This window comes from Ochotona princeps, chromosome 29, assembly GCF_030435755.1.
Source record: "Ochotona princeps isolate mOchPri1 chromosome 29, mOchPri1.hap1, whole genome shotgun sequence".
NCBI lineage: Eukaryota > Metazoa > Chordata > Mammalia > Lagomorpha > Ochotonidae > Ochotona > Ochotona princeps.
This window is the reverse complement of record NC_080860.1, coordinates 5,665,383-5,685,569: the sequence shown is the minus strand read 5'-3', so window position 1 is coordinate 5,685,569 and position 20,187 is coordinate 5,665,383. Positions and strand designations below refer to the sequence as shown.

The 20,187-nt window shown below is 44.7% G+C and overlaps 1 protein-coding gene across 7 annotated transcripts in view; it reads left to right on the top strand.

Annotated features, from left to right (window-relative positions):
• Window positions 1-20,187, top strand: part of HECTD4 (HECT domain E3 ubiquitin protein ligase 4) — a 137,300-nt gene that overhangs the window by 89,835 nt on the left and 27,278 nt on the right. For 6 of the 7 annotated variants that reach the window (XM_004595287.3, XM_058656827.1, XM_058656828.1 and 3 more), the window contains 15 exons: window positions 716-996; window positions 1,184-1,373; window positions 2,506-2,587; window positions 4,019-4,221; window positions 4,673-4,808; window positions 5,268-5,450; window positions 5,893-6,057; window positions 6,456-6,625; window positions 7,961-8,076; window positions 13,302-13,405; window positions 15,677-15,838; window positions 15,947-16,095; window positions 16,589-16,668; window positions 17,757-17,920; window positions 19,536-19,773. In XM_004595287.3, the coding sequence (XP_004595344.2) occupies window positions 716-996; window positions 1,184-1,373; window positions 2,506-2,587; window positions 4,019-4,221; window positions 4,673-4,808; window positions 5,268-5,450; window positions 5,893-6,057; window positions 6,456-6,625; window positions 7,961-8,076; window positions 13,302-13,405; window positions 15,677-15,838; window positions 15,947-16,095; window positions 16,589-16,668; window positions 17,757-17,920; window positions 19,536-19,773 (2,423 nt within the window). The remainder of the gene's footprint in view (window positions 1-715; window positions 997-1,183; window positions 1,374-2,505; window positions 2,588-4,018; window positions 4,222-4,672; window positions 4,809-5,267; window positions 5,451-5,892; window positions 6,058-6,455; window positions 6,626-7,960; window positions 8,077-13,301; window positions 13,406-15,676; window positions 15,839-15,946; window positions 16,096-16,588; window positions 16,669-17,756; window positions 17,921-19,535; window positions 19,774-20,187) is intronic. The other variant, XM_058656826.1, reaches the window with a different exon arrangement.

Sequence of the window (20,187 nt, the reverse complement as noted above, 5' to 3'; positions counted from 1 at the left end):
GACTTGGACTGGCACTCCAGTATGGGATGCCAGAAAGTGACAGTTAACCAGCCCTCATGTATTATCATTTTTTTTTAAATACATTATCTTTTAGAAAGATTTTATTTATTTTTAATGGAAAGTCAGAGATACAGAGAGGAGGAGGAGAAACAGAGAGGAAGATCTCCCGTCCGATGGTTCACTCCCCAAGCAGCCCCAATGGTTGGAGCTGATCCGATCTGAAGCCAGGAGCCAAGAGCTTCTTCCCGGTCTCCCACGCGGGTACAGGGTCCCAAGGCCCTGGGCTGTCCTCAATTGCTTTTCCAGGCCACGAGCAGGGAGCTGGATGGGAAGCAGGGTTGCCGGGATAAAAACTGACACCCATATGGGATCCCAGTGCCTGCAAGGTGAGGGCTTTAACCACTACGCTATTGTGCCAGGCCCTAAATGCATTATCTTTAAAAGAGGATATTCTAGGGCCAGTGTTGTGGCATAGTGGGTTTGAGCCATCACTTGCAATACCATATACGTGGGAAAGTAGTAGGTGGTTACCCAAGTGATTACGAGACCTGGATGAAGCTTCTGGCTCTTGGGTTTGACCTGGCCACTGTGGCTATCTGGGGCAGTAACCAGTGCATAGAATGCCTCCTTCTCTTTGTTAATTATACCTCCCAAATAAATTTAAATAACTTTGTTAAAAAGTTTAGGGCGTGACATTTCCTTCCTCCTCCTCCAGGAGTCACATAGGCAAAGCCATCTTGAGCCAGCCAGCGTGTGTCTCCAAGCTCCTCTCACTGCTGCTGGACCAGCGCCCGTCCCCAAAGCTCGTGCTCATCATTCTGCAGCTGTGCCGGGCAGCGCTGCCACTGATGAGTGTGGAAGACTGCGGGAATGTGGAGCTCCCTCCCTGGAGCTACTCCGTACCCTCCTTGAACAGTGAACAGGAGGACCCCAGTGACCCAGCCTCCAAGATCGCCTCCTTGCTCTTGGCTAAGCTGGCAGACTATGTGGTCCCAGGTAAGGAGCTGCGCACGGCAGGGTATGCCCAGTGTGCTGCTGTGCAGTTGGGGCCCTGGTTGCAGCTGTGAGTTCTGTAATGAAAATGACAGGAGAGAGAAGAGATGGGAGAGAGATTTGCAAAGCAGTAGTTTTGATGTGTAGGGAGCTACAGAAACAACACAGGAGTTTTGCTTTTTACTTACAGGATGTCAGACAGTTCTTTCTCCAACTGCTTCTGAACCTGACACCATATTGACAAAAACCAGTCCCAAGAGCTCTTTAAAAGGAGATAAAGATCCTGGAGAAGAGAGTGAAGCAGTGGATGGCAAGCTCTCCATATTCATCCACAAGCGGGAAGATCAGTCATCTCACGAGGTCCTCCAGCCGTTACTCAGGTGACTGCAAGGATAGTCGTAGCCACCACCTCAGCCCTCACAAGGCTAGCAGGTAGACAATATTCCTGTCATCCCTGCGATGACACTTGAAGAAACAGGCAGAACCCAATTGTGGGTGTAGGTGTCTGACCGCAGAGTCCCAACTTGGTCATCTGTGCAAAGCCAGCAGAGAGCTAGAGGCCTGTTGAGAATGTCTGTGACCGGGGGCCAAGCCTGCAGTATGACGTGGGCTGGAGAACACGCGATGCCTTTGGGGCTTTCGTCCTTATCATCCCTCAGTCATCAGTTAGATGGAGGAGAAGTGAGAGATGCTTTATTAAAGCTTGACTTCACTAAAGTAGGAGTGGTACTCAACATGAAGTGAGAAAAAAAAAATGTAACTATTGCTCAAACATTGCAAACCTATTGAGCCCTGTTAGTGGGATCCAGGCAACAGGAAGGCAGGCCGGCTGCATAGCACAAGAGCCTAGATCAGATGTGTGTCTCAGGGGAAGAATCCTCTGTTGAAATAAGTGATCTAATGATGTTATCATCCTGTTGTAATTGGGTCCTTCGTGCGCCAGTGAAGCATTCAGCAGCATTGGGGCGTGGTCGTGTGACCTGCTCAGGGTCACGGCCGGTCAGTGCTCAGCTGGACATATCTCCAACAGGAAGCACTCCTGTGCATCGCGCAGCGTCACAGGACAGGTTTGGTGAAAGCTGTTTTTGTTGAACCCCTTCAGGAAGCAGGGTGGTGGCAGTCTTAGGAAGGGAGGTTTAGTGTTTGTCCCGGGCACCAGGCTCCTGCTGCCCAGGTTCCCTTGCTGCAGGATGGGGATGCCTCCCTGGGCGCCTCCCTTGTGCCCGGCCCTCCCTTCATCTGTGTTCAGATCATCCTTTTTGTGGTGCTCTTTGCTTCACATACATTCTTAGATACCGTTACACCTGTTCTTGTTCTTGCATCCTAAAAAGGCTATCACTGAGCAATAATAAACCACTTCTTTTTTGAAAAGGTGAGAGTCTTACACTGGGTTTTAAAAACCAGGTGTAGCACATAAGGAATGGCCTGATGGTGACAGGGCTGGCGCGTGGCACACAGCCCACCTCCCACAGGGCCTAAAGGTCTCTTTCACCTTTGCTTTCCTATGTGTAGCAGCTCGGAGGGACGTCCCTTCCGGCTCGGCACCGGGGCCAACATGGAGAAAGTTGTGAAGATGGATCGAGACATGACCAAGGTAACTCTGATGAGAGATGCTGACAAAACTCAGGATTGAAGAACATTGGCCCTCCTTTAGATTTTTAGGAGAAATTTTTATTGAAAAAATTAATTTATGTGAAAGTGAGAATTACAGAGATAGGGAAAAGCAGAGAGAGCTCCCATCCACTGGTTCACCCCCCAAATGACTGCAGTGGCCAGACTGGGGCTTAATCCAGGCCGGCTGTGTGAGTGTGGGGCCCACGCACCGGGGCTGTGTTCAGCTGTTTTCCCAGGTGCATTAACAGGGAGCTGAACCCAACTGAACAGTGGGGATTCAGTCCAATGCCTGTATGGGATTTGAGCATTACAGCCAGCGACTTTGCTTACTATCACACAACACTGACCCTGGACAATTATTTTTTATTGGTTCATGTGTCCATAGAGATAGGGTGAGAAGTTGATGTCAGTAGTTTATTTGAGGGCATTTTAAAGAGAACTGGTCAAAATCAGCTTGTCAGAAACATCAAAATGTCACAGAATATGCTTAATTTTGACCTATTTTTCTCATTTCATTTAAGAGTTTTGTAGCTTAAACATAGTTTGATGTTGGAAGGAGAGAAGATTTAACAGGTTTTCCAGAATGATAGACAAATAGCTCATAAAAATATAAAAATAGGCACAAGGTCACCAGTGAATACAGGACAGGGTTAAAAATAACAGTAGTACATGATTTTTTTCCTTATCACACAGAGAAAGTTTAGATTGGCAATATCCATTATGTCAAGGTGAGGGTAATTAAATGTTCTCAGTATCAGAAAAACACAGTATTTTTTTTTTTAAGTTTGTCTAGAATACCAACAAAGTTAAATCCATATACCCATGATTAGGGATTGTTATTCCGCTTTTATAATCAACTGATGTACAATTATTTTAAAAAATGAGGGATAATGTGTTTGGCATAGTTACTAAGACACTGGGATGCCTGCATCCCATATGGGAGTGCCCCGGTTCAAGTCCTGGCTCCACTTCTGGTACAGTTTCCTGGGAAGTGGCAGGTGAAGAAACTGGGTCCTTGCCACCCACATGGGAGACCCAGATTGGGATCCTGTCTCCTGACTTTGGTCTGGCCTGGACCCACTGTCATTGGCATCAGGGTAGTTCTGTTTACACTGATATAAAAAAGTGTATAGCATCTGAAACTGAAAAAGGTTTAACTGCATATCTGTGTGGGGATGGGACTCCGTTATTCTACAGGTTGGAGTTAACATGGAAAGAATCTGAGGACTAATGCTTACCTTGAACTTGGTGACGGCACGTGATAGCTGTGGAAATTCAACTCACTAATTTTGTTTGAATTTTACAAGAATGAGACTGGATTGTTTTAGTCATTGAGAGGAAGAGACCTTGAGTTGTTTAGTGCTGGGAGGCGTGGCGCTCATGTCCTAAACATCTTCCATCTGACTCCCAGGGTGGCTGCTGTGAAGTGATCACAGAGGAAGCCACAGCTGCCCTGCGGAAAGCAACCAAGTGGGCACAGTCAGGCCTCATCGTCAGTGTCGGGCCGCCGGTGGAATCTGTCAGCCCGGAGACTGTGAGTGGACTGTCCACAGGTGACAAAAAGAAAACCGCCCAAACCTCCATTTGCCGAGAGAGGAACTCTGAACTAGCAAGGTAAACCCCCGCGCACGAGTTGAAAGCTCTCCTCTCTCTCCTCAGATTTCCTTGGTAACAGGTTTGTGGTGAAGGTTTTATTTTTCTACCTTGACCAGCTGAAAATAAGGAGTAGGAACTGAGACTACCCATCTGGGGTAGTAACTGCAGTCAGAGAGTATGGCTTTAGCTGAGGGAGATCAGGAGGTTGGCCTGCAAGCCAGGAGTAGCTAAAACCAGTGTCTTTCTTGAGCCATGAGCTCATGTTCATGGTTTGGGATCTTTTCTTTCACATTATTCTTCCAGTACCACAGAGGGTATGAAAGAAGTTAATTTCCCCCAATGATAACTTCAATTCTATTTTCTCAGTGAACTAAATCCACTCTTCTTGGATAAGGAGAAAGTGTCTCTGTCTCATGGTAACCCTGGAAGCCAAGTCTGCATCATGAACTGTCCCTGTTGCCACTTGCAGGGCTGACCCTGTGCGTCCCTTCATCAGCGGGCACGTGGCGAACAGCATGGCTGCTGAGGTCATCGCCCTGCTGCACAGCTTGCTCATGGCCCCGGAGTCGAATGCCGCTCAGATATGGACTACAACGGCAGAGAAGGTTGGTCCAGTGTTGCTGCCCTGCGGGAGTAAGAGGAGGAAGCTGGTCCCCTGCTGGGAATGCCCAGCAAAGGACGTTCTGGTGGAGATGTCCCATTGGCCAGATGTGCCTGTTAACTGTTTTGCTCTTGAAATTTGCAAGGACAGAGTAGTACTCTCAGGAAAGGAATGACAGTCTTTGTATCTTCTTTGTGTTTTGTGAGATTTGGTGCTGACATTGGGAGATCTCACAGCCTTGGTTTATTGGCTCAAATAACAACCTCAAAACATGGGTTGTGCCTTTCCAGCTCTGTGTGATTGTACAAAGCGAACATGGATAACATGTTGTTGTCTGGACCTGGTAGTGTTTTGGTTCCTCTCATCTACAGAATCTACAGTCTGTGAGACCCATCATTGACACAGACACTTCCAAACCGACTGAATGTTAACTCCTGGTGCATGGGCTCCTTCTTGCGTTTAGGTTCTGTCTCGGGCACTGATGTACATCCCGCAGCTGGGGAAATATGCAGAAAGCATTCTGGAAAACGGCAGTAGCAGCGGCAGAAAACTGGCCAAACTCCAGAGAATTGCCCGCCAGGCTGTTGCCGCACTGTGTGCCCTCGGAGGCTTCAAAGAGACAATCAAGATAGGATCTGAGGTTCAGGTAAGCACCACCGTTTTCCCCAGTGGGTGCTCCCCCCAGGGTAATCATCTCCTGAGGAACTTAGCAGTGTCCTTCACCCAGTTGGGCAAGGAGAACCTGCTTTCTTCAAGCTAAATTAGGAACCTGAGATACTCAGGAATGCTAATCCACACTTGCTGTATGTCAGTTGTTCATGATTTATTCATGTTTGTGCAGTACTTGTGTCCAATGATGTCATTAACATCAGCCGTGTTTTAGAATTGAAGGTTTGGGAAGATAACATGTTATAATCTCCTTGGGCTTTAGGACCTGTTGTTTAAATTCGTGTCCAGGCTTGGTTCCTGCCTTAGAAGAATTACTATGGCACCAGTCATGGGAGCTGTAAATGGACTCTGTTGTGTTGAGTGAGATAGATTTTTACACATGAGAGCTGGTGGCAGGGCTAATGCGTCTCTACCTGCAGGTTTTAGGGAGAGGAATATCAGGCAGCATCGGCATCGTGGCTTCTATCAATGAGCAGGAAGGTATAGCTACAGTCAGATTCCCACCCATAGACTGTAGAAAGACTTCGCAAGCATCAGACACACTGACCATTCCATTGTCTAGACTTTGTGTTCCAAGAGCAGAGGTAAGGTGATTTTTTAAATGCTCCATAAAAATGTCACTGTAAATGGTAACCACACTGTATTGAGTGAAACATAGGAGCACAAATGCTTGGTTATTTAAATTTTGTTTGCTACATGTATTTATGTTGATTATAATTATTTAATAGTAAAGTTGTTGTGAAACTTTTCATCTAACGGAACAAAATGTATTTCTCTGTTGACTAGGAATTTTCCACAGAATATGTACTGTATTTTTGTTTTTATATGGTTTACAGTTTTCTGTATGGTGATTTTATGTTGTTGTTTGTTTTTGTTTTTTAATGAAAATTTGAGAATTAACTCCAGGTAATAATGACAGCCTCATGTCTTATAAACTAACTGCTTGAATTTAACTTTCTGCCGCGCCCCCCACCGCCATCAGGCATTGCCTCTTCATACACTGTCCATTACTGAGAAGGTAGTACAGGCAGTCCAGTCCATGTTGCTTCCTCAGGAGGGGAGTCTCTCTATTCACACCTCACTTCCTGCAACAGGAGACGGCTCAGCTCCTGTCATGGCAGTCGTTCGGCTCCTGGCTGAGATCAGAACCAGGTGAGCACTGCCCCCTGAGTGCCCGAGTTTGAAGTGGTGCCCCGCCCCCACTACCGTCCCGGCTGAGTGCGAGTTTGAAGTGGTGCCCCGCCCCCACTACCGTCCCGGCTGAGTGCGGGTGGAACTCATGCAGGCTGAGGAACAGGCTCTTTTACACATCTTTCACGTTCCCCAGTTTGTGCGCTTTAGGAAAAAAAAATTTAAGCTGCTCATCTAAGAAGTAATTGAAATGGCACATATGGAACACATTCACAATGTTCCACTGGCTTTCTTTGTTTTTTTTTTTTTTTTTTAAAGAAAAAGCCATCCAATCACAGGAATTAGTGCCAACATATATATGTCTTAAATGTCTAGGCCACACTGTTACCTCCCTGATTCATCACTTTCCAATCGATGATGGGAAAGCGAGGGAGCGTTCGTAGGTTTTGATGTCGTGAACTATGCGTGACCTGCGTGACCGGCACAAGATATGTTCTGACTGCTGTTATTGGCTGTATTTGAATTCAAAGTCTATTGCTGCAAATACTTTACCATTAAACAAGAGTAGCATGTTCTTTCAGCAATAGGACTTCTCAGAAAGTTCTAATCTGTATGTTGAATCCAATAGGAGTTAAGCATACAGTATGCCTTCCCAGCTTTTGGCTCCTTCCTGCTTGCAGAGCTCAAGTGTTGCCCAGGAAGCCCAGCTGAGGAAAGGTCTTGGTGGAGATGGCGCTGCCTTATCACTTAACACCTGGCCTCTCCATGTCGTGGAGATTTTCTGTGTGGTGCCAGCAATCAGAGAGGCATGTTCCTGGGCTCCCTTGGCATCTTAGGATCGCTTCCAGGACCTCTCCGGTACCACCACCCAGGAGAGCAGAATTTGGAGCTGCTCAAGTCCTTTGCAGAACATGTGGTGATGTTTCCATGTAACCTACACACATCCTCATGTGAGAGAGAAATTTAAATCACCTGTGGATTACTTGTAACACCTTGTACAATGTAAATGCTATATAAGTATGAGGGTACTTTTAAAAGTACGTGGAAAAGGCATGCCATGAATAAACTATGAACATATTTCAAAGTTATTTCTCACCAAAATGGACCAAAATCTATACATGTTGCGTACAGAGATACTTTAAAAACTTTTTTTTCATCCGTGATTGGTTGATGCATGGCTAGATGAATCACAGACACACAGGCCCAGCCAGCCCAGCTTAGAGAGAAGCAGGGAGGTGGGAACTGTGAGCCTTCTTGTGAATGTGGGAAAAGAGGGATTAAAATGTGTTTGATAGCTAAGTGTTGAGGGAATGGATATTGATGACTTTGAAATGTTGTAAATCTTTTAATATTAAGAGCATGCCTGGTCATGGCCCAGCTTTTAGAAGACAGCTTGTTTTGTGAAGAATTCATACAACAGTGCCCAGCAGCTGTTGAAGTGCTTAACCTAGTAGCCCAGGAATGCAGTGCTGGTAAGTACTTGTTTATTTCCTTATCATCTATTTTATTGAGTCTGGTCTGCTCATTTGTAACTTACTAAGAAAACAATAACTTTTCTCCTCTTTCTCTCTCTCTCCTTCTTTATCTCCTCAGACAACTGAGCTCTTAAAGACATCATATTCAGCCCAAACTATAAGTGTAAATAAAAAGTTTCTAGGATTTACTTGCTAGGAAATGAGCAGTTTTCAGTTTAGCCTTAGGACCATGTCACAATATTTTCTCCATTCATATCAATTCATTGCCTTTATTCCTCTGTTAAGACTGGCATGGTCATTCTGACTGCTGTCATTGGCTGCAATTGAAGTCAAGAGTTTAGTGCTAATTAAACTGTTTGTGGAAAATTTTGAACAAATATAAAAGACAAACTGGAATAATGAATCCCTGTGTTACCAAGACTCATAATAAACATTTATCAACTCATAGCTGATCCTGTATAATTTATAATTCACTACTTTGAGTTTTTAAAAGTTAATTATCTGAATAGTAGAGTCAGAGAGAGACAGCCGCTCCAGATACCTGGAACAGCTCAGGCTAAACCAGACTAAAAGCCAGGAACTCTGTCTAGATCTGCCACGTGGGTGACAAGAAACCAAGTACTTGGGCTGCTCTCTCCTGCCTCCCAGGCACATTAGCAGGAAACTGGGCAGAAGTAGATGAGCTGGGACTCGAATTGGCTGTCTGCTATGACATGCAGGTGCCTCAAGTAGCAGCTTAACCCACAGTATCATAATTCCCACCCCTGAATCATTTTTAATACTAGATATTATCTTATTAATGAATAATATATCTTCAAAAGTGAAGTCTTAAAAAAATCATAATACCACTGTTATACTTTAGACATTAATAATATTTCTTCAGTATTACTAAGTATCTAGTTAGCCTTCAGCTTTCTAATTTCTTCACAAAAGTCATACTTGTTTTTACATGTATTTATTTGAATTGGAATCCAAAAAAAGTTCACACATCATTTTATCTTTTAAATCTTTAGGACACAAATTCCCTCAGCATTTTTTTCCCTTATAATCTTTATTGAAGGGATTCCCCAAAAGGTAGACCTTGTGTCTGTGTCTTGGTGGTGTCATTTAACTTGCTCTTCTGCTCTCATATTTCCTGTAAGTTGTCGATGGGTTGGGTATTTTCAAGTTAAAATTTGCTTTTTGTCCCTGCATCCCCAGGTAAAGTCACTCACAAGTGGACAGACATTCCTCCTATGTTATCACCTTCACAAACTCTAAGGAAAAAATAGATATCATTGATCCTCATACTATTTTAGTTTTACCTCTTTTTGGTCATTTTTATTACTGTGTTATTACTGTTTTTCATGTTATTTACTGTGTCAATAATTGTCTTTTCTGTCTGTAGACCTTCTTACTCTTTCTGCTGTGATTTCTGTTGCTTTGTATTTGTTTTTAGTGCATCTCTGTTCTGTAACTTTCACTTTGCGACTCTCTCTTACTGATGCTGGTAGTAGCAGAAGCTCTGGCTGGCAGAAGCAGGAACTGCTAATAAAGCTCAGGGAGGTCATTGGAGGAAGAGGAGTAGGCTTGACAAGGGGGACTTTGCTGTGACTGAGCTTTTGTCTGTGAGTTAACTTTGTACATCTAGTAGGTCTTTAGCCTCTGCTTTCTTACGTTCTTGGTTTAGATTGGATTCTAACACATGTATGGACTGATTGTGGCAGGCAGATGGCTTGCTGAATTAACCTCTTGCTTTCCTGTAAGTCTGTTTCTGGGTAACTTCTTTATATGTTTGTGGTGTTCCTAGGTCCCAGTGTGTGATGTTGGCCTTGATATCTAAGCTCCAGGCTGGGATTTGTAATCGTTTGGAGCAGTAGTTGCCAGTGGATCTGATTATAACCCACCTAACCTGTTTTCCTATTGGGAAAAAGAACTCTGGAGACAGAGTTGAACACGAACGTGTTGACCACGCTTACCAATTGCTGCAAAAGAAGACTTGCATTTATTTGTACCATGGGTTTATTTTTTAAATGGTGTCCTAGGACAAGATTAAGAATTTTTAACAGCTCGTTCATTAAGTTACCATAAATAATGAAGAGCATTAAAATAAATACATATCAGAATTTACTAACTCCAGAACCATTTCCCTATAAAAATCAAGAAGCTCCATGTTCTGAGCTCCCTTGTGACACAGCAGTTGGATCTTAGATGAATCATAGACTGTGCATCAGAGAAATCCCATTGGTTAAATGAAATTCCAGGTAATGAGGTGAGAACTGATAGGATGATTAACTGATTTTAACTTTTGAATGTCATTAAGCTTTTACATTTGGATATGCAAATGTAATAAAGCTTGTAAGCAATAATACATGGAAAATAAGTTTCCAAACATTATTTGAAATTTACTGTTTCAGCCTAATCCTTCTATTTGCCTCATCTGGTTTAAATAGCAGACAGGGCCGTTGTAACACCAACTCACATATCTGGATTTTTAAACCTTCATCTAAAGAAGAGTACCTCATTCCATTTGGTTTAGGAAGATAGCACTTCCAGTAAGTATTCCCATGAAGAAATATTCCTGAGAAGTGACCTGAACCCCTTGGTTGACACAACTCAGGAAACAGATCTCAGAACCTAAAGAAAGGCACATGGAAACTGAGCACTTGCCTGGTGTGCTTTCACGCTCTGTAGAGCCCGGAGATGCCCAGGTCAGCCGCTGCTTCTCCCAAGTCTAATGTGCGCATCCCCTGAGCCCGCTGCTCTCAAACTCTGCAAGCTCCTAAGAACTCACAGGAAACATAATTAAAATGCTTTGCAAGCACTCCCAGTGTCAGAATTTCAGCCTGGCTGGGCCCAGGTGGGTGTTCTGCAGGTACCCCCACCCATCCTCGCAGCAGGGCAGCTGCCACAGTGGCCACGTGCGCTCGTGAGATCCAGCCCCAGGAGTGTGCAGCAGCGTGAGCTGATGCTTACCCTAAGCTGCCCTTCTTCCCAACTTCCCTGTGTTAGTGATCTGCAGATGCTCGGTCTAATCTGAGTCCTTTTCCCTCTAAGGATTGCTTTTGCCTTATTTCCTGGTATGATTCCACATACCTGTACTGCAGTGTCACTAAGAAACTTGCCACTGGTTGTTCATAAGGACATTATTACAGGGTTTTGTTTTTTGTTTGTTTGTTTTTTGTTTTGTTTTGCTTTTTGTTTTTTTGATTGTACCGTCCAATATGAGCTCATTCAGAATAATTTCTTTGGCCGGGCGCAGTAGCCTGTTTGCTGAAGTCCTCACGTTGCATGTGGTTGCTGGTTCATATCCTGACTGCTCCGCTTCCCATCCAGCTCCATGCTGTGGCCTGGGAAAGCAGTTGAGGATGGTTCAAAGCCGTGGGACCCTGCGGAGATCAGGAAGAAGTTCTTGGCTCCTGTCTTTGGATCAGCTCAGCTCCAACAGTTGCAGCCACTTACGAAGTGAACCAGTGGATGGAAGATCTTTCTCTCTTTATCTCCTCTCTGTAAATCTGACTTTCCAATAAAAATATATCTTAAAATACAAAATGAAACAAAGTAGAACAATAGTTTTTCAAATTATTTTAACAAAATTAATCAGCAAGTATTCATCAAAAGCAATTTGGACTGCTTATTCCCAGTTTACTTTTATTTAGAACTCTGAATGCTTATAGCTAACTGGTTCCCGTGTTCCGTTTGGCCACTGGGAAGGCCAGATCCAGCCTGGTGCCTGTAAGTGTGCACGGAAGACCTGCCTACACATCTGGCCTGGCAGCTCTGCTGGCCGTTTCCAAAGAACTTCGTCTTTCTTACCTCCTAATCCAGCTCGTGGAATTTTGCCTGTGATCTGGGACACAAGACATCTTAACCCTCAGGCTAAATGCTTACCCCGACCCAATGCCTTTTACTGCATATTTTCTTCTAAGAACTTTATGGTTGTAGCCATAGAGGGTTTTTCTTTTCTCTGTCTGATCCATTTGGCAGTTATTTTTGTATGTTATGTGGAGTTTTGCTTGATCTGTCCTCATAAAACCAAGCCATTCAGGATTGCCATCCTTTGTTTACTGAGGTTCTGTCTTTTCTGGGATCCAGCTTACTGATATCTCTATGAAGCCTTTTTGAACCTGGAATGAAGCCATCCCTCACTCTTCTGTGCGTGTCCTTATGTCACATGGTCACGTTTGATGGCCCTGTGCTGTATTCCTCATTGAGCATGGGTATTTGTGTCTGCTTTTCTCTCGAGAGTGGTGGCTTTGGCTCCGATATTTTTGCATTCTCCAGCATCTAGTCAGTGTGCCTGGCTCAAACGAAGTGGTCAATTAGATTTTGAAAAATCAAACCAAATAGTAAGAATAAAGGCATTTGTTTATGTGATGGTGAGAATGATAGCTCTCACTTGGTTTGCCTTGTGCTGGCCAAGGACTCTGTGCCTGAGTCATTTTCTGTGAGATGCACATGCATTAGTGTCCCTAGCCCGGCGCGATGTTCTCGAAGACGTCCAGTGGAGTCCTGGAGCTGCAGAAGTTAGCAAGCCCTTTAGGTCCCTTGTTTCTTCCCATGTGTACTTACCTATGGTAGCATTTTATCTGTAAATTAGATGCAGTAGGAGACTGGCAACAGTAAGAAATAACAAAGTACAACAGTTGACAGCATGTCACATCTATTGTGCGTTGGGGCCATTATTAGGTAAAATAAGGAACTCTGAAGCACTGAGATCCCCTGCATTTGATTCAGAAGACCAAGACGGCTGCTAAGTGACGGCCAGGCAGGGAGCTGAGGCAGTGCACACGTGACAGGCAGAGGGCTGGCTCGCACCCGAGGCAGCATGGGCAGGACACACAGTGAGGCTTCATCAGACTACCCGGATACCCATTTCAGACTTACATATTTGCTTTGAATTTTTCATTGAATAGTTTTAGTCCATATTTGATGATTATGGATAATTAAAGTTGTCTATAGAGGGGCCACTGTGCAATTATTACCCCACTATTGAAAGCAAGATGGTGCATACTGAGTAATGGGTCGGGTTCTGAATCCAGATGACTGTGGCTGGCCCACAGAGCCTGTGCTTCCCTCCATTGCTGTGTTCTGGTAGACAGACATCTCAGGCATTTGCTCTTCCATGAGCATGGTCATGACTTCTGTGTTCAGGGTTATTGTTGGGCACTACTCCACGGGAGCTGGCGCTGCCTCCAGGGTGGACGGAGTGGTTTTCATCAATTCCACATATACCTCTGCAGGAGAGCGACTCGCAGTGGTGGAGGTGCAGTGCGAACGGCTGAGGATGCTCTACCGGGACTGTGCTCGGCCCCCACCGCCTCCCCTGCAGGCCGACCGGAGACAGGTGAGCCCTCTGCAGCACCTCACACCTCCTGCCGGGCAGCATGTCATCTGTGAATGTCAAGGCATGTGGAACTGGCAGTAGGTTTGTTGAAGACCTTTAGGAGGGGAGCAGAACTCATTAATGTATAGTTAGTTTCTATATGTTAACAATAACAGAAAGAAAACTTTAAAATATTTGAAATCTATACTCTGTTCATAAATATATTTGATGAGAGGATGAGAGAGTAATAAAAAAACGAAAGTGATAAAATGTTTAAAACAGGTAGGTATGTGAGGGTTAATAGTGGCTTTGTTCTTGGAGCTAAATCTCTGAGTATCTTTCAGTTCTTTCTTTGTGAGTAAGTGAAATCAGAGAATTAAAAGCATATTTTTACCTAAACGATAAGCTTAAATGTCTATAAGACTGATTAAAAATCGGGCCTGGCACGGTGGCCTAGCAGCTAAAGTCCTTGCCTTCCATCTGCTGGGATCCCATATGGGCACCGGTTCTAATCCCAGGAGCCCCCTTCCCATTCAGCTCCCTGCTTGTGGCCTGGGAAAGCTTTGGGGGATAGCCCAGTGCCTTGAGACCCTACACTCAAGAGGGAGACCCAGAAGAGGCTCCTGGTTCCTGACTTTGGATTGGCTCAGCCACGGCCATTACAGTCACTTAGGGAATGAATCGTTGGTAGAAGATCTTCTTCTCTGTCTCTTCTCCTCTCTGTATATCTTATTTTGCAATAAAAATAAATAAATCTAAAAAAAAGAAGAAGACTGATTAAAAATCATAAAAGTTGGAAAGACAGGTAAAGTAACCTAAGAAACAAAACAAAACATACCAGGTCCTCACAATAGCTCTGACCCCAATATGTGTCCTGGTTCAAGTCCCAGCTGTTCCACTTCCTATCCAGGTCCCTGCTAATGTGTCTGGGAAGGCGACTGATTACGTCCAAGTGCTGGTCCCTACACACCCTTGTGGGAGACCCAAGTGGGGTTCCAGGCTCCTGACTTTGGCCTGGGCTCTAGCAGCCTTTTGGCAGTGGAGGAGAGGATGAACCAAGAGATGGAAGATTCCTCTGTCTCTGTCTCCCTCTCTTTCTAACTTTGCCTTTCACATAAGTAAAACATATCTTAAAAACAAAACAGCAACAACAGAACTGAGCCATGGAGATGTAACTTCTGATCACAATTGAGCTAAAGCTTATTCTGTAACTGTATGGAGACTTTTAAGAGGATGAGGTCATCTATGCATTTTTATAAGGAGGGGTACAGATTCCAATTCAAAGCTGGTTTGTCATAATGGAGAATAGGTGGTGCTTACTTAAAGGGTGGTAAAATTAACATCAACAACATGGAAAAGAGAAACATAGAGGTAGATGTTACAGTTAACCATAGAGTTTAAGAGGGAACAAGACTGGACATGAGAAAGGAAATGGCCTTTTTTCTTTTTTAATCAAATAAAATTTCCTTTGGGCTCAGCACTGTGGTGTGGCTCACTATGTCTCTGTCTGCAGCATTACATTCCATATGGGCACTGGTTCAAGTCCTGGTGACTCCACTTTTGATTCAGCTCCCTGCTGGTAGCCTGGGAAAATAGTGGATGAAGGCCCAAGTGCTTAGGCCCCTGAACCCACATGGGAATTCCAGAAGAAGCTTCTGGCTTGTGGCTTCAGACTAGCCCAGTTGCAGCTACTTTTGGAGTAAACCAGCAGATGGAAGATCTGTGTATCTCTCCTTCTCTGTCTCTCTCTCTAACCCTGCCTTTCAAATAAAAAAAATAAAATAAATAATTTTTAAAAACTCCCTTTCAGGGAAAAAATACACACACACACACACACACACACACACAAACAGAGAGACGTGCGTGCTTTGGGGCAGCCATTTTCTTTAGGGCAGTGCTGGGGATGCTACATTCTATGCTAAGTGCTGCTTTGGCCTGGCTCAGTTTCTGTTCCTGCTTCCTGGTAATGTGTGCCCTAGAGGCTCGGGCAGCGGGGCTGGCACCACTCCTGGGTTGAGTGCCCAGCTCCTGGCTTTGGCTTGCCGCGGTCCCAGCAGGTGGGTGATCTGTCTCTTTCCTCTCACTCTCACTCATTCTCTCTCCCTCTCATATCTATATATTTCTCTACTTTTTCAAATAACATATAAATAACTAAAAATAAGTGGTACATGCCTATATTTTCATGCTAGCAGACAAAACTAATCCATCTTTTTGAGAAGGAAAACAAACTTGCCTCTGTTAATTCTACTGAATGAGGTTTTTGTTTGTTTGTTTGTTTTTCCCTTAATGCAGCCCAAGGAGATTACCTGGAGTCCCTCTCGAGTGTTCCCTCCTGTCCGAGCCTGCATGTTCTCCTCCCACCTGACTTCAGTCACCTTCCTGGCTGACCCCAGTGCTGGGGGCGGTCTGCCCCGGGGCACTTTCATCTATGCCACCTCACCCCTGCCAGTCCAGGTGAGACAGCCCACGACTCTCTGTTGGCTTTTCCTTCCCATGTGCCGAAGAAGGCAGAGTCTAGGGCCCAGGCTGAACCCCACCTGTCCCCTTCTGATGTCGTTGCAGGCCCCATCCTTTTACTGGGAAATTGAGATTGTCTCCTATGGAGATACTGATGATGACACTGGACCAATAGTTTCCTTCGGCTTTGCCACAGAAGCAGAGAAGCGAGATGGAGCTTGGACAAATCCGGTGGGCACGTGCCTTTTCCATAAGTGAGTGGCTACTCTTGCTTTTATTATAAAAGGAAAAAGAAAGTAGATTTCTATTGCACACCACTGGAGCTACCCCACAAGATGTTAACAGGTGTTTGTGGAGCCAAAACAGAGTTCTGTCTTCAGATGAGTTTGGAGAAAGGAAAGTTTGGGGGGACGTTTATAGTACACATTAGCAAGATTTCTTCCTAGTTATCCTGAAGTAGGAAAACCCATGTGTTTGTTTCCAAATCATGTATCCCTTTATCCTGTGAAAACATCTTGGAAAAGACTAATGCTACTGAAGTAAATTATTACTAAGGTAATAGTAATAATTTCTACCTTCAAACAAGTGGAAAACACCAGTTGGAAATACATTTGTGTTTGAGGGAGGAGAGAAACTCTTAGAATTTCTGCTGACTCTCGTGTTACTGCAACCCGCCCCATCCACTCCCTGCCTACCTCGGGGGATCTGGCTAGGCTTGACTGGGCTTTTTCTTCTCTCTTTTCCTAGTAATGGCCGGGCCGTGCACTACAATGGCTCAAGTTTGTTGCAGTGGAAGAGCGTTCGCTTGGATGTGACTCTCTCTCCTGGTGAGTGTAACAGTGTATTCTGATAGTCATAGGTTTGGTTCCAGTGACTGGAAATGGTTTATCTGTTTTTTGCAAACCCCATGCTGAATGAAGCCATAATCCTGAGAGTCCCAGCTTGACTCTAGAATCACATTGACTTTCATTCCTCCATCTTGAGAAGATTCTGGGATTTTACTTCTCTCTGATGTTTGCATCTGGTCTTACATCAGCTCTCAACTGATGAGCAGAGGCACAGGATTGGGAAAAAAAATCACTTGGTTTATACTCTGCTTCTTGTAAAAGACTTTAAATGGCTATAAGTAAGGAGGTCATGTGATTGAATAGTGCACTTTTAACCTATACTGTGGGTTTAGTTTCATGTTTTATAAGGTCTTTTCTGAATCGTTCGCAATCTTATAGTAAAGATATTACCATTTACCTTTATGCCACAAGTAATTGTTACACGTCATGAGAGAAAAACTTGTATTTTTCTTCAAAAATTGTTCTGTTTTTCCTTTTTCTGTTGACTGTCAAGAATGTAACAGGTTAAATTGACTTTGTAATCGTGGTAACTAATTCAACTTAGATCCTGGGTATTTCCCATCTTCCAAATAACTTCTGACTTTTTTTTTAAGATTTTTTTAAATTGAAAAAGCAGATTTCACAGGGAAGAGAGACAAAGAAAGATCTTCCATCTGCTAGTTCACTCCTCAAATGGTCACATTGGCTAGAACTGAGCTGATCTGAAGCCAGGAGCCTCTTTCAGGTCTCCCACATGAGTGCAGAGTCCCAAGGCCTTTGGGCCATCCTCTGCTGCTTTCCCAGGCCACAAACAGGGAGCTGGATGGGAAGAGAAGCACCCAGGACATGAACTGGTACCTATATAGGATGCTGGAGCTTGCAGACAGAAGATTAGCAAGCTGAACCATTCTGCTGGCCACGTGACTCTTTTTTTAAGTGGTTTCTATTATGCTATCATAACAATAACTTCATGTCCTCCTTAGAGATAGCTGAAGACATAGATAAGTAAGTACAGACAGTCACCTTGTTGCAGATTAGAATCTATGAAGGGAGAGAATGTGTTGATTCTTCCCTGTTCTGTTTTGCAGGTGATGTGGCAGGAATTGGCTGGGAGAGGACAGAGGGGACTCCACCTCCTCCAGGGCAGCCCGCCAAGGGCAGGGTCTACTTCACCTACTGTGGGCAGCGCCTTGCGCCCTATCTTGAGGATGTCTCTGGGGGAATGTGGCCTGTGGTTCACATTCAGAAAAAGGCAAGTTACCTTATTAGGAAAGGAAAACAAATTCTCCTTGGCACCATGTTCCTGTCAGAGGAAAGAACAAAACTCTGGGTTGTCCCTAGTATGTAATACCCCAGAAGATAGGAAGGCAGGGCAGGCTGGGAGAAGGGGCCTTCTCTTTTTGAGTGTCCCTACTCTTGGATGATGCTCTGTCCAAAACTTAGTGCTTAGAAGACCTGCTTTTAGCCATTTCTCCTGAACAGTAAGGCAGCAGTTCTATGGCTCGGTACTTTGTGAAAGTGTCCCTCATGGGTCACCTACTGTGTCAGATGCTGGGCAGGACCTTCCAGTAACAAATCCAAAGTTCAGCATCATTGAACTCAGCCTCCCCACACACATTTGATCCTGGAACTCTTGTTTCTTAAGGTGTGCCTATTAAAAGCTAATTTTTGTAGAACAGTGTTACCTGTTGTGTGCTGGTAGCTCCGAAATTTACACTAACCTTACTCTAAGCTCCAAGCTCATTCCGGGAAACCTAGACAGTATCTGGCTCCTTCCCTGATAAAGCAATAGGGCCCTGCCGCCGTAGGGAGACCTCGCTGCTGCCCACCCCTGAGCTTGGGGTAGGGCTGGGTTGGGGCCCAGGGGCCCACCCTCTTCCCATTTTGTTTTGTCTGTAATTAAATATGTTAAAGTCATTATTGGAAGTCCAAAAAAAAAAAAAAAAACCCAACTATTGAGCTAGATGTCCTGCTGGCTGTGAGAGCCAAAGCTCCTGCTCCCCTACTCTGCCCGTCCTCTGCTTCCTGTTGCTTTAGCCCAGGCCCAGTGTATCTTTTCTCTTGTTCCTTGTCCAGTCAGCAAGTCTTGCTGGCTCTACTGTCAACATGTATCCAGAAAGTTTCCGCTAACGAGCTGGTTAAACCACCGTCCCACCACTGTCTCCTGGTTTGTGTCTTGCAGTCTCTGTTCTTGCCCTTAACATACCTTTTCAACGTAACAACGCAGAAATCCTTTTAAATTGTTACTTCCATTGTCCTGTGTCCACCCAGCTCCTGGCTCCTTGCTCGCTTACTTTGGTAAGCCACAGAGTCCTGAAGGAGCTGGCTCTTTGCTTCCAGGCCGCCTTTCTCAGCAGGCATTGCTCATTATTCAGTGAACATTATTGCACACCTGCTTCGTGGGAGGCACGTGCTAAGGTCTGGCAGGCACAGTGAGCCCACCAGACAGAGCTCCTGTCTCCATGGGTTAGTGTCAGCTGGAGAGACGAGCCATTAGCCCCGTAATCACACAGACATCGGTGTACAAATAAATGCTGTGAATGAGAATCATCGACTTCATGGAGCCAAGCATGTCCTTACCACCCTGAAGAAGTGATGTCGAGGTAGCTTAGAGGAGAGAATGTAGCAAGGGGAGAGAACAACAAAAGCCGTGGTGCCTGGCAGAAAGGCACAGTGTGGGCAGTGAGCAAGGCGGCTGGGTTTGGCTGGAGCACGGACACGCAAGGTGAGTGGAAAGAGGCAGGGCCGGCCCAGGCTGTGGCCATTCTTCTGACTAGATGCTTAATGAAGTGCACCTTAGAATGTTAAACCAGGTTTTAAAAAAAATGAGTTCAAGTCCTTTCAAGCTTTTTGTTTGTTCTTTCTAGAATACCAAAACACGTGCTAACTTTGGCTCCCGTCCGTTTGCCTACGCTGAAGGGCAGGCCCACCGCAACGCTGCCGACCTGTGCACCGACCTGGCAGAGGAGATCAGTGCCAACTTCGAGGCCTTGCCCTTTGCCATGGCATCTGACAGTGACAATGATGCTGGCACCAGCATTGCATCAGACCCAGGCACCCACGGTCCACCCTGCCGGATTGCCGCTGTGGCCACTGCTCAGCAACGTAGGTCACCTCCCCCCAGGAGGCCACTACTGTGGGGAAACATGAATGCCGGGAGTTCCATGAGTCAATTTAACTTAGTTTGCAAATGCAAGTGCCTTTGAATACAAGGGTGACAGGTCCAAAAACATGTGGAGCAGGAGGGATGCCTTCATTCTGAGTATCTCCCATGCCCCTATCTCTGTGCCTTGCAGATAAATAAATTTTTAAAGAACCAGTCCTTGAAGAATAATAAAATTCTAGTTGTCTCTTTAAAAAAAATAGGTAAAATACCAAAAATAAATTAAGCTAAATACATATTTTTTAACAAAGACAAAGTTGTTTAATTTTTTCTCTTGATGAAGAACTTGGCAAATTCATCGCTGGGTTAAAAAAATTATACCCATAGGAATTACTTTTTTTCTTTTAAGCTTTTTA